The following is an 18541-nucleotide window of genomic DNA, read 5'->3' as shown; positions in this document are numbered from 1 at the left end:
ATATGGCCATGTGAGCACGTAGTGTCCCCAGGGCCTGAGACACTGCCTGGAAATGTCAGCTGGGACCAGCAAAACGCTGACATTCTCAGACCAGAGTCACTGCCTTGGGTTAAGGCATTAAAGACCCCTGTTAAATATGTTATGAAGGGGCCATGGTATTAAGACATCATCAGCCATTAACGCCTTTTTGTGACTTCATCAGAGTGGCCTCAGGGTGCCCCTGGCCCCTGGGGGACCAAGGTGGGGCAGCTGAGTTCTGGTGGGAGGAGGGGAGAGAGTCACAGCGGGAGGGGCAGAGTGGGGGTGGGGAGCACAGAGGGGTGTGTTGTATGGACGAATATGGGTGATAAAAGAACAAAAGATTTCACAGGGAACACTGCCTGACAGTGTGGAACCAGCCGGACCCCCCTACAAGCCACCTTTCGTCCGATGGTCCAGACCACGAACGTGAGGCCCAGGCCAGTTGGCAAGTACACAAGTCCAGCTGGGTCTGTGGAAGGGACTTGGCATCTCAGAGCTGGCCTTGGCCTGCGGCCATGAAGTTGGGGTACAGGGATGAATACACAGTTGGGACACCCACCTGTCCCAGGAGAGGGGAGAGCTGCTGAAGTGATTGGCACTCAAGAGGTGGGGCTAACCCATGCTCTCAGCCAATCCGCTTGCCCGCTGGCTCCAGACTCCTGACACCACGGTGGGGCAGTTATAGATGCTGTGGGGGAGGCAGGGAGACAGGGGTCAGGTGACAGCTAAGCGTGGGGGCAGCCCGCCTGCCAGCCACAGGCCTGGGCTCTCAGGCCAGCGGGGGCGCACGGGAGAGGCTGCCTGGCTGTCCACGGTCCTGGGAGGGAGGCCGCGAGGCTCAGCAGGGGGAGGACGACATCTGGTCATAGTCGGGGCACTTGAGCAAGGCTGGGTAGTTGCTGTTCATCTGCAGGGAGGCATCGCTGGAGATGTCCGAGGGGCTGCGGCCCCGGGTCCAGGCGTCGGGGTGGAGGAACTGGCCTGAGTAATCTGAGCAGCTGCTCAGGCGCGGGTGGTAGAAGCCGGGGTGAGGCCTGTACATGTCCTCAGCCGTGTACCTCTTCATGAACAGGTACACGGACATCACGCCCGCACTCTAAGAGGAGAGAGCAGAGGAGAGCTCACTGCCGGGGTTCTGCCTGGGACACAGCAATGACAGCAGCTGGGGTGGGGAGGGAAGGGGAGGCGGGGGCGGGAGCAGGGCCCTGGGACACCCTGGATGGAGCAGACACAGGAAGGTAAACCACTGATACATTCTGGGGACACAGGGCGGCCCCAGGATGTGTGTGGAGGGTCTTCCTCCTCCCACTCAGCCCGGCAGTGCCCCGCTCCCTACCAGCCTGCTGGCAGGGTTACCTCCGTTAACAGGAAGGAGATGGCAGCGAAGGCGAAGGACCACCCGTACTTGTAGCTGAAATAGGTCTCTGCGTCCTTGGTCCTGTTGAGCATCTCGTCGTTGATGCTGGAGATGTAGAGGACCAGGCCCACCACGAGAGAGAGGCCTGGGGGAGGCAGGAGTGCTCGGGGAAGAGGCCCGGGGTGTTTGCCGACGGGCACCCCGACTCCCCCTGGGGTCAGGAGGAAAGCCCGGCCTTGTGGTGACAACGCGCTCATTTGGGGGTTCAAGGAGGAGCTCTCCCGAAGCCCCCGCGAGACCATTGCCGTCTGGAAGCGGACGGTGCAGCTGCGAAGGCTCCCTGTCTCCGATTTGTTTGTTAGTTTATTTTGGGGTGGTGAACACACAATGCAATATACAGATGATGTATTGTAGAAGTGTGCCTCTGAAACCTGTATACTTTTATTAACCAGTGTCACCCCAATACATTCAATTAAAAAAGAAAGAAAGCAAGCTCCCCGTCCGGCCACCTCCTGAGCCGTGGTAAGCCCGACGGTGTTCACCGCACCCGCCCTCACCTGTCAGACATGCCTGACCTCACCCCGGACTTTCTGAGTCACCTGGGGGCTAGAGCCGGCTCAACAGCTCCCCAGGTGACACGAATGTGAGTGACGGGTGAGAACCACCGAGCTAGCAGGTGGCTTTTGCTGAACTGAGGAATAAGACAGACCCCCTGCAGAGGCAGCCGGACCTCCAGTCCCTGTCTCCCGAGGTGGGTGGTAACATCACTGGGGAGACCCGGTGTCTCACAGTCTGTGCAGCCCACCTGACCCGGGGCGTGGCTGTGGCGACTGTTAGGCAGACAGGTAAGGACAGCCTGTCCAGATTCTGGGGATCGTGACATCAGTGGTCCCACCCCCTGCTGCCACCGTGCAAACAACCGCCTCAGGCACCGGCGGCCAGGTAGTAACCGCGGTCGAATCAGGACATAACTAATTACTCCGATTTGAGCTGCCCAGGTTTAATTCCATTCACACGATTAAACCAGGGCATCTTGAAGGATGAATATCCAAGACAAAGCAATTCAATTCAAGACTTCCTTGGCACCCGTGTTTGAGTCATTGGACCCTGTCTGTCGCTATCGTTAAAACAACTCCACGGGGCCCAGTTCTAGCCGAGATTTCTGACCTGCAGCTACCGCTAAAGCATCCATCCCAGCGCCTCAACGCGACGGTCCCGCCTTGACTATGGCCAGGTCCATAGAGAGAGAAAGCGCTTAACCCTGGGTCCCTACTTCTTGGACGAGGTGCGTGATAAATACGTGTGGGATTGATGGATGGAAGGGTAGTTGAATGGATTCACAGGTGAAAGAATGGATGGATGGAAGATGGGTAGGCGGGTGGATTATGGAAGGAAAGATGAAGGGATGGGTAGAGGGATGGATGAATGGAAGGAGAAAGAAAGAAAAGCTGTTGGGCATCAGGCATTCTGGTTGCCATCTGTCTCCCACGCTGAACTGACAGGAGAATGTTGGGGAAAGGGAACCGAAGTGGCTCGGGGATCAGGTGGCGAGCAGCATGCCTGATGCCCCAAAGCTGTTCATCCTCTTCTCTGTGTGTCTGTCCGTCCGTCCATCCATCCATCCATTCGTCCGTCTGTCCATCCATCCATCCATCCATCCATCCGTCCATCTGTCCATCCATCCGTCTGTCCATCCAGGCATCTTCCCATCCATCCATCCATCCATCCATCCATCCATCCATCCATCCATCCATCCAGGCATCTTTCCATCCATCCATCCATCCATCCATCCATCCATCCATCCATCCATCCAGGCATCTTCCCATCCGTCCGTCCGTTCGTCCGTCCGTCCGTCCGTCCGTCCGCCCGTCCATCCATCCATCCACCCATCCAGGCATCTTCCCATCCATCCATCTATCCATCCATCCATCCATCCATCCGTCCATCCATCCATCCAGGCATCTTTCCATCCATCCATCCATCCATCCATCCATCCATCCATCCATCCGTCCATCCATCCATCCAGGCATCTTTCCATCCATCCGTCCATCCATCCATCCATCCATCCATCCATCCATCCATCCATCCGTCCATCCATCCATCCATCCATTATTAAGCCATCTTTCTACCAGGGCACTTAAAATATACGCCCTGAGAGTCACTCCTTTGGCTTGATGCCTTATTTTTTTTTTAAAAAAAGTTCTCACCTTAAAGGGTAGAAAAGGCCTACCATTTTTTTTAAACTACATTTTCTTCCCTTCACTTTATGCACTTCCTGTGAGTAATCTCATCCACATCCTTGGTTCCCTCTCCTACTCCTAGGCTGACAGCTCCCAAACCTGTCCACCGTCCAGGCACTTCCATGAGCCCCAGACCCTGCCCTCTGGCAGCCTCCTGGCACCTTGCAGTTGTTCCATGGGCACCCCAAACCCAGCACTTCCCACTCTACATGCGTGATCTCTGCCCCTTTCCCTGTGATCCCTAGACCAGCAATGCAATGCGCCATCCGTCCCGTGCCCGAGCAAGAACTTGCACCTACCCTGGACTCCTCCCTTGAGAGCCTAGCCCTGGTCCGGTTGAGTTTACCTACTAAGTGTCCCTTGAAACCTCTCATTTCTCTCTCCTCTGCTTGCATGCCCTCCCTCTGGGACACTAGCACCTCTCTCCTGTACTACTGAAGCCGCCCCTGCCCCCTTGCTTCCCTCCCTCCTCCACCCCGAGGGGTCATTCTAAATCCCAAACCCGGTCACGCCGTTCCGTGGCTCAAAACCCTTTGGAGGATGCTCACAAAGTCCCAAATCCATCAGGTGACCTCAGATGGCTCCCCAGCCGCAGCTCCCCCCACACCCTGCTCTGCTCCTGCCGTGATGAGCCACGCCTCTGCTTGGCCCCCGGGGCCCTCCTGTCCCCCTGCAGCTCTCTCCACCCCTCCTCCGCTCACCCTTCCCTTGCCTGCTCCTGGAACTCTTCCCTCACCCACTCTTGGCCGGAGTGCCAAGTGCTCCTCTCGCCAACCCTCCCGCCCGGCAGTCCTTGCTGACGGCTGTCACAGCCCTTGTCACACTGTGTTCACATTGCTGTGTGCCTGGGTATCTCTCGTCACACTGCCTTTAGTGGCAGCGATCCAGCACCTGGAATGAGGCTGGTGGCTACTAGGAAGGAAGGAAGGAAGGAAGGAGGGAAGGAAGGAAGGAAGGAAGGAAGGAAGGAGGGAGGGAAGGAAGGAGGGAGGGAAGGAAGGAGGGAAGGAGGGGGGAGGGAAGGAAGGAAGGAGGGAGGGAGGGAGGGAAGGGGGGAGGGAGGGAAGGAAGGAAGGAGGGAAGGAAGGAAGGAGGGAAGGAAGGAAGGAAGGAAGGAAGGAAGGAAGGAAGGAAGGAGGGAAGGAAGGAAGGAAGGAAGGGGGAAAGAAGGAGGGAAGGAGGGAAGGAGGGAAGGAGGGAAGGAGGGAAGGAGGGAGGAAGGACAACCAGGAAGAGAGTCAGTCCAGGAAGACCGATTCTTGTTGAAGGGAGCTGGGAGGGCCCAGGATACAGGGTGTGACTGGAAAGGGAAGGGGACAGTAGGCGTCTCCTGAGGACGGCTGAGGGCTGGAGGTAAAGGGGCCGTATTCCAGAGGCAGGTCGCGAATGCATAAACACGAGACCTAGCCCCTTCACACCCAGGACCACGCGCTGCCCGTGGGAACCGAGGAGGGCACGGTGCTGACCGTGCAGTGAAGAAGGACCCCTGGGCTCTGCTCCCAGCTCTGCCCCGGGCAGCTCATTCCTCCTCCAGAAGTAATGGATGGACTCAAGGTCATCAGACGTCTCCTTCCGACTCTGCCTGGGTCACTGACTCAGCTGGTCGGGTCCCGGGGGCTGACCCTCAGCCATGACCAGGACTCCCCAGAGCAGAGCTGTTTAGGGGTCAAAGGCCCGGAATGCACGAAAACAACACACTTACCCGAGAGGATGAAGAAGATGCCGGAGACGAAGGCCAGTATTGTTCTGTGGGGACGGATGTGTCCGATGTTGCTCAGGATGAACCCAATGAACATGAAAAAGAGACTGACCAGAGGGAACGGTGTGGCCGAGCGAATCATTTCTAATCGAGGGACAAAAGGACGCTGTCAGCCTCCGGTGGCCTTACTCGTCGCTTACCCTCCTGGGTCAGCTGTCTGCCAGCAGGTCCCCAGAGCTGCACCCTGCATGAGCTCCCCAGGCTCCACCCCCTTGGGTGACCCGCCACCTCTCAGTGCTGCCGAGGCTTTGTCCCTCAGCCCATAGCCTGTGCAGTCTCTGCTAACTCAGGGGTCAGTGCCAGAATGGCTCCCGGTTCACCCTAGGGGTCCAAACCCGCTCTGTGAGGCCAAGGCCATGAGGTCAGCCTCAGTGGGGGCCAGAGGGCTCGGTTCAGTTCCCCAAGCACCAGGGTCTAAATGTCTGTCCTGAATGCCCAATGTGATGGGATCAGGAGGTGGGCCTTTGGGAGGTGCTTGGGTCATGAGGGTGGAGCCCTCACGCATGGGATTGGTGCCCCTAGAGAATGAGACCCCACGGAGCTCCCTCAGCCCTCCCTCCATGTGGGCACCCGCTGTGGGTCAGAAGAGGGCCCTCCCCAGAGTGTGACCATGCTGGAGCCTTGATCCCGGACTCCTAGTCTCCAGAACTACAGAGATACACTCCTGAGGTCTATAAGCTACTGGCCTGTGGCATTTTGTCAGAGCAGCCCAAACAGACGAAGATGCTGGGCATGGATGCCCTCTCGCTCGCCTGGGTCACAAGACTGGGATATTGCAGCCACCTGGCTCCACCACTGGATGAATAATCGACAGAGCAGTTCTGGTGAGCTCAGGTTCCCACAGCCAGCCGAGTCTGGACATCGGCTCCCGAGAAACAAGCTGGCCACGCCCACTCTGCCCTGCCTCGCTCTGCTCTGCCCGGCCAGTGGCCCAGGCTGGGAAGTCGGAGGCACCTACTCAGAACGTTGACCGTGGACTCGGACGTCAGCTGCGAGTTCATGGGCATCACGTACTCGATGGTGAAGCAGCGTCCGCGCTCCTCTCCTGTGAAGACAAGGGCGTTACCTCGCTGGTCCTGCTGGGAGCTGGACTGGGACCCATGGAGTCTTTACACCTGGTCTAGCTCCGAAGCCTAGGGGGTCCCATGCCTGGCTGGTGGCTCACAGCAGCGGCGATGCTGCTCCTGACACCGTCCTTCCTGGAGAAGCATGGCCGGGAAGACGGACCCCACGCCGGGAGTCGGGGGAGAAGCAGTCAGACCCCGAGCTGAGGGGAACGTCTGCTGGCTGTCTCGTTGCTTAGGTTCCCGGTGTGGGTGTCATGGGGCAGAACCCCCACAGCCTTGTCAACCACCTAGGAAGCCAGGTCCCGGTGACTTCAAAATGCTTCCAATTTGCCCTGGCCGGTTTTGTTCAGTGGTTAGAGCATCGGCCTGCGGTCCAGAGAGAACCGGGTTCAATTCGCTCTAAGGGCACGTACCTCGGTTGCAGTTTGTCCCCGGCCCTGGTTGGGTCGTGCGGGTGGCAGCCACTCGATGTGTCCCTTCACGTCGATGTTTCTCTCTCTCTCTCTCCCTCCCACTCTATCTGAACAAAAAATGGAAAAATGTCCTCGAATGAGGGAAAAAAAATGCTTCTGATTTAAGCAGAGATGATGCCACGTGGTTGAGGATGAGGTCAGTATTGGACACCATTCCCAAAGCAGACACATGTCCCTAGCAGGCCAGGCCAGGAGGAGCTTTTCCTGCTAAATACTGGTGGGCACCGGGTGGTACAGGGAATATCGGGGGGGGGGGGGTCACTTTGTGAAGTATGTGATTGTCTAACCACTGTGCTGTACACCTGGCAATCATACAAAGTAATATTGAATGTAAACTGTAACTGAAAAATAAAATTAAAAAAGTAAAAGAAAATAAAAAAAAGAAGAGGTAAGAGGAGCTTTAGGGACCCAAGACTGAAGTTCTTCGGCATGTCCGAAACCACTGGGGTGACGCGAGGTGGGGCAGGGAGGCCCCCTCGAAGACCAGCACCAGGAAGAGGCTGGAAGCAAGGCCGAGCCCGGAGGTGGCTGGGGAGGCCGGGGAACAGGTGGCCCAGACAGGAGAAAGGAGGAGCCTGTCCTGGCAGCCAGCTGGAGGGTCGCTCCTAGGAAGCAGCCACTCGGTGAGGCAGACATGGGGCGTGGCCCCTGCGTTGGGACAGCTGTCCACAAGGAAACGGTGTGTAAATATCAGAAGTTAACCAGAGGTGTTCACTGGTACAGTTCTGTGCCCCGCGAGTTCCACCGCATTCCGACTGGTCCCTTGAAGTGACTCTACAACAAAGCTCAATACATGTTTTTCAGAACGAATTGTATTCTCACTAGGGCCATAAACAATCAAATAAATGAGTACCAGTGGGTGCCAACCACCACACCCATCTCCCAAAGGCCTACCATGATATAGATCTTTTTTCTTTTCTTTTTTTTTTTTTTTTTAGAGAGAGAGAGGAAGGGAGAGGAAGAGAGAGATAGAAACATTAATGAGAGAGAACACCAACTGGCCGTCTCCTGCATGCCCCCCACTGGGGATTGACCCACAACCTGGGCATGTGCCCTGACCAGGAATCGAGCCGGCGACCTCTTAGTGCGTGGGTTGATGCTCAATCACTGAGCCACACCCGGGCAGCCTACCATCCCCCCTGTATTTCCAGTGCCCACCTGGTGCCCACCAGTATTTAGCAGGGAGGACACCTCTTGGCCTGGCCTGCTGGGACATGTGTCTGCTTTGGGAAGGACCACGTGGTCCTTCTGCCCAGTGCTCACGTAGGTTACAGGGCCCTCCAAGAAATGCCCAGTGACCATACTGCAGTGACCCCGGCCAGCCCAGGGCTGTGGCCAGTCTCAGGACACGGAGCTGCTCGGCGTGTGCAGGCTGGTTCGGCCATGATAAAGGGACAGAGCACAGCAGCAACCCCAAGGGTTCCGAGAAGCCCTGGCTGCTGGAAGAGCGAGAGCTGGCGGGGGCTGGACAGGCAGCACCACCCGCCCCGCGCAGGGTTGGAGACGCCGGTGTCGCTCTCCGCTGCCCCACGGACTGTTGGGGGTCGCCCGCCCTGCACACTAGCGGATGCGGGTGACGCCGAGACCTTCCCCTCCTGGAATCTTTATGCTCTCATCTGTCGGGTGGAAGGACAGCCCGTCCTGCCTGCAGTGCAGTGGGGAGGATGGACACCAAGGAAGCCGGGGCGAGGGCCCTGGCGGCAGAGGGTGGGGTACCTCCCCTCTCAGGGGGAAGACCCAGGTCCCGGGAGACAGAGGACTTGCTCAGATGAACACCTCGCCTCAGGGCTGGAGTTTGGGAAGGGTCCAGGTCGCTGCAGGGGACACTGCCCAGACTCCAGGAGGACTGTCGGGGTCTCTGCAGCCTCTCTTCCCAAGGGTGGGGAAGGGGCGCCTGGGCAGGTTTCCCCAGGGAGGGGCTGCTCCTCTCTCCGGGGCAGGGCTGTCTCCTCCTCCGGGAGCCCCTACCTGCGAGGAAGCAGACACGCCACAGGCCCGAGTGCAGGGACATCTTGATCTCCGTGCTCTGGTTCTGGGGCAGGACCACGCCCTCCTCCAGGTACAGCCAGTAGTCGGTGCTGACAGCGATGCCCAGGAGGCCCAGGCCGCAGACGGCGAACACGCTGCTCAGCAGGGTCAGGGCCTTCCTCCCGCAGCCGCTCATCTTTCCGACGGCCCAGGGTGGTCTGCCGGCGGTCCCACAGCAGGGGGCAGGCTCTGGGGACAGGAGAGAGAGTGAGCGGGCACAGCAGCCACACTCCAAGGAGGCCAAGGTGCGGGGTCTTGGGGAGGTAACTAGAGTGAGCCCCACCCGGCTAAACGAATTAGTAAGACCAACAGGCCAGATCTCTGGACACCAGGCCACCAGGACCGAGGTGCCACCCCCTTCCTCTCCCTGCCAGGAATTCACAGCTTTCTGCCAGGCTACTGAAACGGGCCACCTTGTCCCCTGTGGAGTCCCCTTGCTAGATAATGCTACTTATCCATCCATCCATCCATCCATCCATCCATCCATCTATCCAGTAATCCATGCTGCCCAAATTGGGAGACAAAATGAGGAACACTGAACCTGACACTAACCTTGACCTTGAAGGCTTCCCACCTAGAAAAACAAAGGCACCCACAAGGCAGAGACAATGCAGCTGGATGGGGCTGTGGCAGATCTGCCCAAAAGCTCAGGAGAAGGGGGGAGGGTGGAGGAAGCTCTGCTGGGTGGGCTTCTCGGCCTTGAGGGGGACTGTGAGGGTCAAGGGCACCCTGGCAGAGCTGCTGCATCTGGGAGGGGAAGCGGCAGCAGCCTTGGGAAGAGGCAGAGGGCAATGAAGGCTTTGGGGAAGGTTTCCTCATGGGCTACAACCAGCTGTAGTTCTAGGTCAACAGCAGTAAAGGGTCAAGTTCAAGTTCAATGGGCCTCCAGAGCCCACCTAATTAGAACTGTCCGACTCTTGCCGCTTAGCACACAGCCCGAGAGAAGCTGAGAGTCTGTCCGAGGTGAGCCACAAGCACACCTGTTGCACCTGCCGGGCCCAAGCAGTGGGCTCAGAGCTGGAAACACCTGAGGAATAAGGCAGATGGATGCTGACCCCCACAGAGCCCACGGCCCGGCCCAGGGCTGAGCACTGGCTGCATCTAGAATCGACCAGGGAGTGCCTACTAATCCCGATGCCTGGGCGCTGCTCCAAGATTCTGGTGCAGCTGGGCTCACATGAGGGCGCCGGTATTTTTCAAGGGCTCCCAGTGATTCTAATGTGCAGCCCAAGTTGAGAACACTTGGCCTTTGCTCCTCAAAGTGTGAACCATGGACCAGCAGCATCACCTGGGATCTTGTTAGAAATATGGACTCTCAGGCTCCCCCAACTGTGTAAATCAGAATCCGTGTCGTAGCAAATCCAGGTGAGTTGTATACCTGCTCAAGTCTGAGAGGACCTGTGCCAAGCAAACAGGTGACAGGGAATCCCAGGATGAGATGAGAGCCCAGAAGAGGGTCACCCAGGGGGGCTGGAGGAGACAGGCAGAGCCATCTCTAGAAGGGGGGGGGTGCTGGGCACTCAGCACTAAGCTGGTCACGCCTGCAACGTTGCCAAAGCATCAGCCCTTTGCAGTAATGCAAAGCCAGACATTTTGAAACAGGATGTTAACATTCAGGAAAGTGTCAGGTGTCACAGCACTTGTGGGGGGGAGGTGAAGGCTCTCAGTGCTGACCCAGGGCCCTACGCAGGGCAGGGCATCATATCGCCACTGAGGCACAGGGGGTCATGGCCCGGCCAGTGGGAAAGGGACAGAAGCCACACTCAAGTCTGGAGGCTCGATTCCTCTGCAGAGTCTGAGCTCACTGGAGGAGGGGAGAAAGGAGAGTGGGGGGAGGGGAATGGGTGCTCTTTGCAAGAAAGGGGGACATCCTGGCTGATTCACAGCACGGGCCCTTCCTATCAGCTGACGTGGGGAGCCGAGCGGCCTACGCAGCGAGCCCACACTGGCTCCCCGGAGGCGTGCGCCAGGCCTGGAAGCAGAGCCCCTGTCCTCGAGGCTGGAGTTCAAGCCAAGCCACTCCTTCCTAACCAGCCTTGACAAAGGGAGAAATGAAATGCGAAACAGCCGGCCCTTCCCCAAGCCGCATTGTCCACGCCGCCCGCCCGGCTGTGTCAAGTCGACAAAGGAGCCTTTCTGAGGCTCACTCTCCTCCCGGGTGACAGAGGAAGAGAATAATAGCATAAAGTCTGTCGAATGTTCATCATCATCATCCGCTGTCCTGCTAAGCCCTTGACTCTCCATTTCAATTCTTACAACTCTGACACCCCCCCTTACAGGTGAGCAAACCGAGGACCAGAGAAGTTAAGGAACTTGCCCAGGACCCCTGAGCGAGCAAGCGGTGGTGCCTGCTCATTCTCCAGACCCAGCTCGTGCCCCCCCTGAGTGCTTTCCAAAGTGGGTTCCCCAGAGCAAAACTTCCGTGGACTATTCTGGCAAAAATGACTGGCGAAGAAAAGCGAGGAAGGCGCCGGCTCCGGACCGTGAAGCATCCCCTTGCACACCCATCCGCGAAAGCTTCCGAAAATGGGTTCAGCGTCACTCCGTCCAGTGTCTTCCAAACTTGCCCGTCCACACGACGGCTTCTTGTTCTGTGAAACCCCCTGGGGGACCGAGGCTGCCCCCGTGGAGAATGACGAGGCCCGCCCGGCCCGCCCCGCAGCACTGCTGGGAGGTTATGGCCACAGCAGCCACGCCGGGGCTTTGACCTAAGCACAGGGCTCGTGTACGGAATCGGCACGAAGCACCGAGGGGTGCACGGGCTCTGTTCCTGTAAGAGAGCATCGGGGCTTCTGAATATGACAGCTAGCGCCTGGCCGGAGCTGAGCAGCCCATTTTAATGATAAGCTTGGCAGCGAGACAGAAAGAGGTTTGGGTCTTGGAGGCTCGGGAAGATAAAGCGGAGAGGAGATTGGATCTGCATCTATAAATGCAAGAAATAAAAGAAGAGCCGGGCCGGTGTGGCTCAGCTGGTTGGGCGCCGTCCCATGCACTAAAAGTTGCCAGTTTGATTCCCGGTCAGGGTACATGCCCAAGTTGTGGGCTCGATCTTTGGTAAGGGGGTGTGTAGGAGGTAGCCAATCGATGTTTCCTTCTCACATTGATGTTTTTCTCTCTCTCCCCCTCTCCCTTCCTCTCTAAAAATCAATAAAAACATAAAAAATAATTTAAGATGAGGCTAAAGTTGACCTGCCCTGCCAAACTCTATATAGCAGAGCTTGAAGCCTGGAGTGAGCTTGGGGAAAGAGAACATGTCCTTCTAGTGTATGCAGCAAATTTATGGAACTCTGCACAGAGCCAGACAAATCATCTTATTCACTACACAAGTGTAGTTATGCTTCTTCTATGAAATCATATTTATTTACAAGTTAGTAATATCACCAGGACCTCACAACAACCCCATAAATAGGTATTATTGGCCCCATTCTGTGGATTGGGAAACTGAGGATCAGAGATGTTAAGTAGCCTACAGGATGTCACAGGTGAGTGACAGACGGTGCATTGAAACCTTGGTCTAGTCTCAAGGTCTATGCTCTGGCTACACCATCTCCCTCCTGAAGACATAAACAGTTCTGGGAGTGCTGGGGTGAAGGGACACATCCCAAGTGGGTCACTGGGGAATCTAGAAATGTATGTGACACAATATTTGGAAGACTGTCTTTGTAAATGGCCAAGTGTCACCTAAGGGCTGATTCTCGACCCTATTGGGCTTCCTCCGGACAGGCCCCATTCGGAAAACACCATTGTTCGCATCTTAGTTCACTGCCTGCCTGTCTTTCTCCTGACGTAACTGCCGATGTGTGCATCCCATGTCCTCTGGGTGGGAGCAGGGATGGGGGTCCCCTTGAAGATACTGGTCTGGGACGATCCTATTCCCACATAATCAGACTTTTGTCTTTGCTTTTACACGATTGCTTCTTCTTCCTATGAATCCTATCCTCCATCTACAAGGTTCATTTGATTTTCCTGATGGGGAAGGCAGACACTTTTTATAAGTTGCTGTCACCAGAGTAGATATTTAGGCTATAAAATATTAAATGAATAAAGCTGGATGCAAAACTACATGTCTAACAAGAATTTAGCTGTGAAAAAACTTCATAAGCTGGGAAGAAATAAACCAAAACGTGGGTGGTGGATGCTTCCAGGTGATGAGCTTAAATACATTTGATTTTCTTTGTGCTCAACAAAGCTTCTACAAAACCTTTTAGCCCTGGCTGGCGTGGCTCAGTGGTTACAGTGTTGGCCTGAGCACTAGAGGGTCTTGGGTTTGATTCTCGGTCAAAGGCATGTACTTGGGTTGCAGGTTCAATCCTCAGCCCTCATCAGGACACGTGCAGAGGAACCAATCGATGTGTCTCTCACATCGATGTTTCTCTCTCTCTCTCTCCCTTTCCCCCTTCCCATTTCTACTCTCTCTAAGAATCAATGGAAAAAATATCTTCCATTGAAGATTAACAAAAAACAAAACAACACTGTTGTTTCTATATCCAGAGAAGAGAACTAAAGGAAACACTAGACTAGTCAGCTCCCCAGTTGCTGAGCTCGTCTGCAGCGTCCCAGCTACCTCCTGGGCCAAAGAGGCTGAGATGCAGAGTTATCCTTTGGGGCTTGGGGCCCAGAAGCAGAAGCAAAGCAGCTTTGAGCCTTTTAAGATGATTACCCTGGTGCCATTACCTCTAAGCATTAGCTTGTTAATTATCAGGAATTAACAGTTGCTGATTATCATCCATGACTAGCAATTATGGAAAATATCTGGTGGAGAATTAAATCACTAATGGCACCTCTCAGTTTTCCTACCAGCCCAGAGAAGCCGTAGTGATGCTGGAGGGCATCAGGGAGCAGGGGTCCTTGACAGTCACCGCAGCTGCTCCTGTGAGCTGGTCCAGGGACTCAGCATCTGCTTGGCCAGCTCCCAGCAGGAGGAGCTGGTGGCTGTCCACCCCCAGTGGTCCTATGGCCCTCCCTGCTGTCCACTGTGCTGACTCCTTGACACTCCTTCCATTGAGAGGTGGGGTCCACACATGTCTCCTCCCTTTGAGTCCAGGCAGGCTTGGGACTGCTTTGACCAATAGCATACACTGAAATGCTGCCATGTAACTTCTAAGGCTGGGTCATAAAGGAGATGCAGTTTCTGCCTGGTTCTCTTGGGAGCTCCCTCAGGGGGAAGCCAGTGCCCATGTAAGAAGTCCGACCCCCCTGAGATCGCCACACCTTAGAGCAGGGTTCTCAAACTCGGCCCTATTGACATTTGGGGCTGGACAGTTCTTTGTTGTGTGGGGCTGCCATGCGCAGTGTGGGATGTCAGTAAGGTCCCGCCTCTGTCCACCAGATGCTAGTAGCGCCCCAGCTGTAACAAACAAAAATGTTCCTGGGGGGCAGCAAAATTGCCTCTGGTTGCCCCGGCCGGTTTGGCTCAGCGGTTAGAGCATCGGCCTGCGGTACAGAGAGACCCGGGTTCGGTTCCCGCTAAGGGCATGTACTTCGGTTGCAGTTTGTCCCCGGCCCTGGTTGGTCGTGTGGGTGGCAGCCACTCGATGTGTCCCTTCACGTCGATGTTTCTCTCTCTCTCTCTTCCTCTCTCTCCCTCCCGCTCTATCTGAACAAAAAATGGAAAAATGTCCTCGGGTGAGGATAAAAAAAAAAAAATTGCCTCTGGTTGAGAAAAACTTTGGGGGCCACGCACGGGTGCTCTGGTTGACGGCCCAGCTGAGCTACCAGCCAACAGCTAGAATCAGAGGCCAGCCATGGGCTCAAGCCATCCTGGACGTCTAGCCCAGCTGAGCCTTCAGGTGACGGCACGCCAGCCAAGGTCCGACTGCACCTGCGTGAGAAACCCCGGCAAGAACCACCCAGCAGAGCACTTCCCGAAGTCCGACCCACAGAACCATCAGCAAAATATGTTAGTTGTTTTATACCATTATGTTTTGAGGTAATTTGTTAAACAGCAGAAGTTATTGCTTTATTGCTCATTTATTAGCATCTTCTTCTAACTGCCCAAGTATGATATAAATCCCAGGTGTGATTGTGGAGAACGTCACTTAGTGACGGAGGGTCTGAGGGCCATAGTTTAATCCCTGGAATACACAGCTATCTGGGGAAGTGAATGGCATATGGGATTTGAGATCAAGCACATCTGAATTAGAAGGCCAGTTCTTTTATTTCACATCCTAGGCAAATCACATGACCACTCTGAACCTCAGTCTCTTCATCTGAAAAACAGGGATAACTTCGTAAGGGTTATTGTGAGCGTTTATGAAAGTCTCATTGAATAAGGCTGGACTCCATGTGTCAGCTCAGGAAATGCTGCAGTCAGAAAGGAACACACCTGGCACCCAAAGAGCAGAGGTAATAGGGTCATTTTGTTCCTGAAAAGGAACAAAACAGCCTAGACTTTCTCATCACTATCTAGCTCTCCAACCTCCATCTCATCATGGCGATTGGTCCCTGCAGAATTTTCCTTCCCCACGCCCCCTGCCAGATTCCAGCCTTCCTGTCTCCTCCTCACCTCACATCAACAACGGCTTCAGCTTGGAGAGACTGTAGGCTTCTCTCCTGTGAGGGGGGCACTCACCTCCGAGGCTAACCTAGGACTCTGCAGGTAACCTAGGACACTGTGACTTCTTTTAATCCTCACTCAAGGTCATGCTTATTGATTTTAGAGAAGGGGGAAGGGAAAGGGGGAGCAGGGAGAGAGAGAGAAACATTGATGTGAGAGAGAAACATCATTGATCGGTCGCCTCCCATATGCACCATGACTGCGGATCAAACCTGCAACCTAGGTATGTACCCTTACTGGGAATCAAATCCACAACCTTTTGGTGTATGGAACGATGCTCCAACCAACCAGCCAGGGTGAGACTGTGATTTTTATTCCATGTGCACCCGTGACCAATGCATCTGGGCACAAACATGCATTGAACGCCCACAGGATATGAGCGTTAGAACAGGACAAAAGGTGATGACGATGACGAGAGGGTGTGATGGTCGCCACTCATTGGGCCCATTTATCAACTGAGCATTCACATTCTCGTTCTGATACCTGCCTGGTGAAGTCACATCACGCTTATCTTGTTTACACAGAGGAGCCTGAGGATGAAGACTTGGTGGTCACCCAGCTCACAGCGACGGAGACTAGAGTTGACCCTGGGTGTGTGTGGCCCCCAAGCCCAGGCTCTGTGTGCCTCTCCCCGTGCAGCTGTGGAGACAGCCCCCTTCCGCTGAATCCAGATACTAAACATTTCTGCTTCCTCTCTTCAACAACACAGAGGAGGGATTTTTGTTTTGTTTTGTTAATCCTCACCCAAGGATAATTTTTCACTGATTTTTAGATCGAGTGGAAGGAAAAAAGTGTGTGTGGGGGTGTCAATGTGAGACACATTGATTGGCTGCCTCCCAATCAGATTGACTCTGACCAGGGCTAGGGATCAACCCTGCAACCCAGGCACGTGCCCTTAACCAGGACTCAAACCCTTGACTCTTCAGTCCATGGGCCGATGCTTTAACTGCTGAGCCAAGCTGGCCAGGGCCAGAGGTGGGATTTTGATGTCGACAATTATTCTTGACAAACGGGATATATGATGTAAAGTAGAAATGAATAATAAGCCATAAGACCATTCCATACATCTATGAGTTTGAGCACACATGTCTGTACCTCGGGGCTGCTGTCCTTCTGACCTGTGATGTCCACCAATCCCAGTCCTGCTATCAGGCTATAGGCTCACCCTCCCCTCTGCCCTGCTAAGTCACCCCCAGGCGTGGGCCACATCGGGGACCCCGGCAGCAGAAGAGATGCAACAGCGCATGTCCTGGCTAGCCCTAAGGCCAGCCCCACCGTGAGAGCAGCCACCTCTAAGTTCCATCCCAGGAGAGCTGCATTGTTCTTCTGCAGCGTTTGCAGAAACCAAAACCTGCTTTACAAAGGTCAGAGCGGCCCACTTGCGTTCCTCTCCATCCCACTCCAACACCACCGCACCAGGGTTGCACACTGCATCGGTGCCATGGAGTCCTAGTCGCTGGCAATTAGAAGCCCACCCTGCGGCTGCCCCCGGCCGCTCACGCCTCCCGCAGCGCCTCGAGCCTGGAACATCACTGCCCCACGGCTACCGGGCGCCAGAAAAGCCAGCGAGAGGTGGAAAACGACTTCCTACCCTGTGTCTTAAAGTGTGTAGACAGGAGAAGCGTTCAGACTTGATCTGATTTCGGTGACACTGGCCATCTATCAGATCCAGGCTGCAGAAGCCTGTGGGGGGAGCTGGGCTCAGGGTTTGTCCTTTCCCTGGGACCCTGACTGGGGTCCGCTGCTTCTCTGTGTCCTTCTGTCTCCCCCGTGCCTGCTGGCTGGCATTTATTGGATCAGGACTCCACGCAAGAAACTGTTCTAAGCAATTTACACGTATTAATTTACTTCATCCTCGAGCCTGCCCGCTGTGGTCGGCGTTATTATTCTTCAAAGGGGGATGAGGATTAAACGAACCAGCCCATGTAACCAGCTTAAAACAGGGGCCCCAGCCTGGCAGATAGTAAGCGCACATAGTGATCGTAATTGTGGTCATTATCTCCGCTTTACAATCGAGGGGTTGGTGTTCCGCCGTTTGGCCCAGGTCACCAGGTAGAAAGTCGGGGAGCTGGGACTAGAACCCAGCCCCCCGGCCCCACTAGCTGCCAAGCTAAACCGCCTCTGGCGCACCTCCTCCTGTGAAGCGGCAGAGGTCGTTGGGACAGAGTGCTCAGCTCATCACCTTGGAGATTCTCACTGCCGAAAAGTGCAGGTTCCTGACTGTCGAAAGGAAACTTCGACCTAATTTTTCTCTTGCTTGAGATAAGGGGGCGGAAGTTGCAAGTCCTTTTCTGCTTGGCCCCTGGATCACTCCGGTGGAGGGACAAGCCAGGTCTTTTCATATAAAACAGTGAGTGTGGAGGAGGACTGGGAGGGAGAAGAGAGAAACTGAGTGTCCCGGCCGGGCTCTGAGTTATTCCAGGTTCTGTCCAATCCCCTCCCCGATGCTGGGAGTTGGTATTTGTGTTTCAAGAGAAACTTTTTTTTTTTTCCTGCTGATTCTTCCTTCTGGGAGAAGGGAGGAGAGGGGGATGGGAGAGTCCGGGGAGGAAGACGAGCCTGGCTTTGGAGAAGCCACCGGGGCGGCACTCGGAGGCCATGGGAGCCCTGGAGGGAGGACACCCCTCCACAGAAACGCCGATGACACGATGTGGCCTGGCCAGGTGACGGAGCGGAGGCCGTTTCTATAAATACCTCCTGCCAGCCCATTCCCTGCCTCCAGCATATTCTACCTTAACTCGGGATTCTAATGGCCCACAGCACACGCCCAGGCCTCCCTCTCTCCACCACCCCGAATCCCTGCCCCTTGAACCCCGAGCCCCGGGTCACACAGAGCTGGACATGGGGCCGAGGGTCCAGAAGCAACACCCACACGCCCAGAGTTGCAGCCCTCCCAACATCAGCACAAAAGGAAGATGAAGTGCCAGGCACTTTGGGGGAGAGCCTGGAACGGGGGGCAAGGAGAGACAAGCATGAAGGGCGGATGTATTTCTCTGAGGAGTCGGTTCTCAACACCAAGCTTCCTGCTCCTGCGTCTGCC

At 55.5% G+C, this 18541-nt stretch overlaps 1 protein-coding gene across 2 annotated transcripts in view; it reads right to left on the bottom strand.

The window, feature by feature from the left end:
* Positions 1 to 330: 330 nt before the first annotated feature.
* The window catches only part of CACNG5 (calcium voltage-gated channel auxiliary subunit gamma 5), a 37134-nt gene continuing 18923 nt past the window's right edge, over positions 331 to 18541 (bottom strand). Inside the window, exons 1-6 of one of the 2 annotated variants that reach the window (XM_036269063.1) lie at positions 9842 to 9886; positions 8886 to 9134; positions 6336 to 6422; positions 5321 to 5461; positions 1378 to 1523; positions 331 to 1117 (exon numbers count right to left, since the gene is read on the bottom strand). In XM_036269063.1, the coding sequence (XP_036124956.1) occupies positions 860 to 1117; positions 1378 to 1523; positions 5321 to 5461; positions 6336 to 6422; positions 8886 to 9081 (828 nt within the window). In that variant the 5' untranslated portion in view covers positions 9082 to 9134; positions 9842 to 9886 and the 3' untranslated portion in view covers positions 331 to 859. Of the gene's footprint in view, positions 1118 to 1377; positions 1524 to 5320; positions 5462 to 6335; positions 6423 to 8885; positions 9135 to 9841; positions 9887 to 18541 lie in introns of those variants that run through there. The other variant, XM_036269064.1, reaches the window with a different exon arrangement.

Source organism: Molossus molossus, unplaced genomic scaffold, assembly GCF_014108415.1.
Source record: "Molossus molossus isolate mMolMol1 unplaced genomic scaffold, mMolMol1.p scaffold_m16_p_19, whole genome shotgun sequence".
Lineage (NCBI taxonomy): Eukaryota > Metazoa > Chordata > Mammalia > Chiroptera > Molossidae > Molossus > Molossus molossus.
Note: the sequence above shows the minus strand (reverse complement) of the source record. Positions and strands in the feature narration are given on the sequence as shown.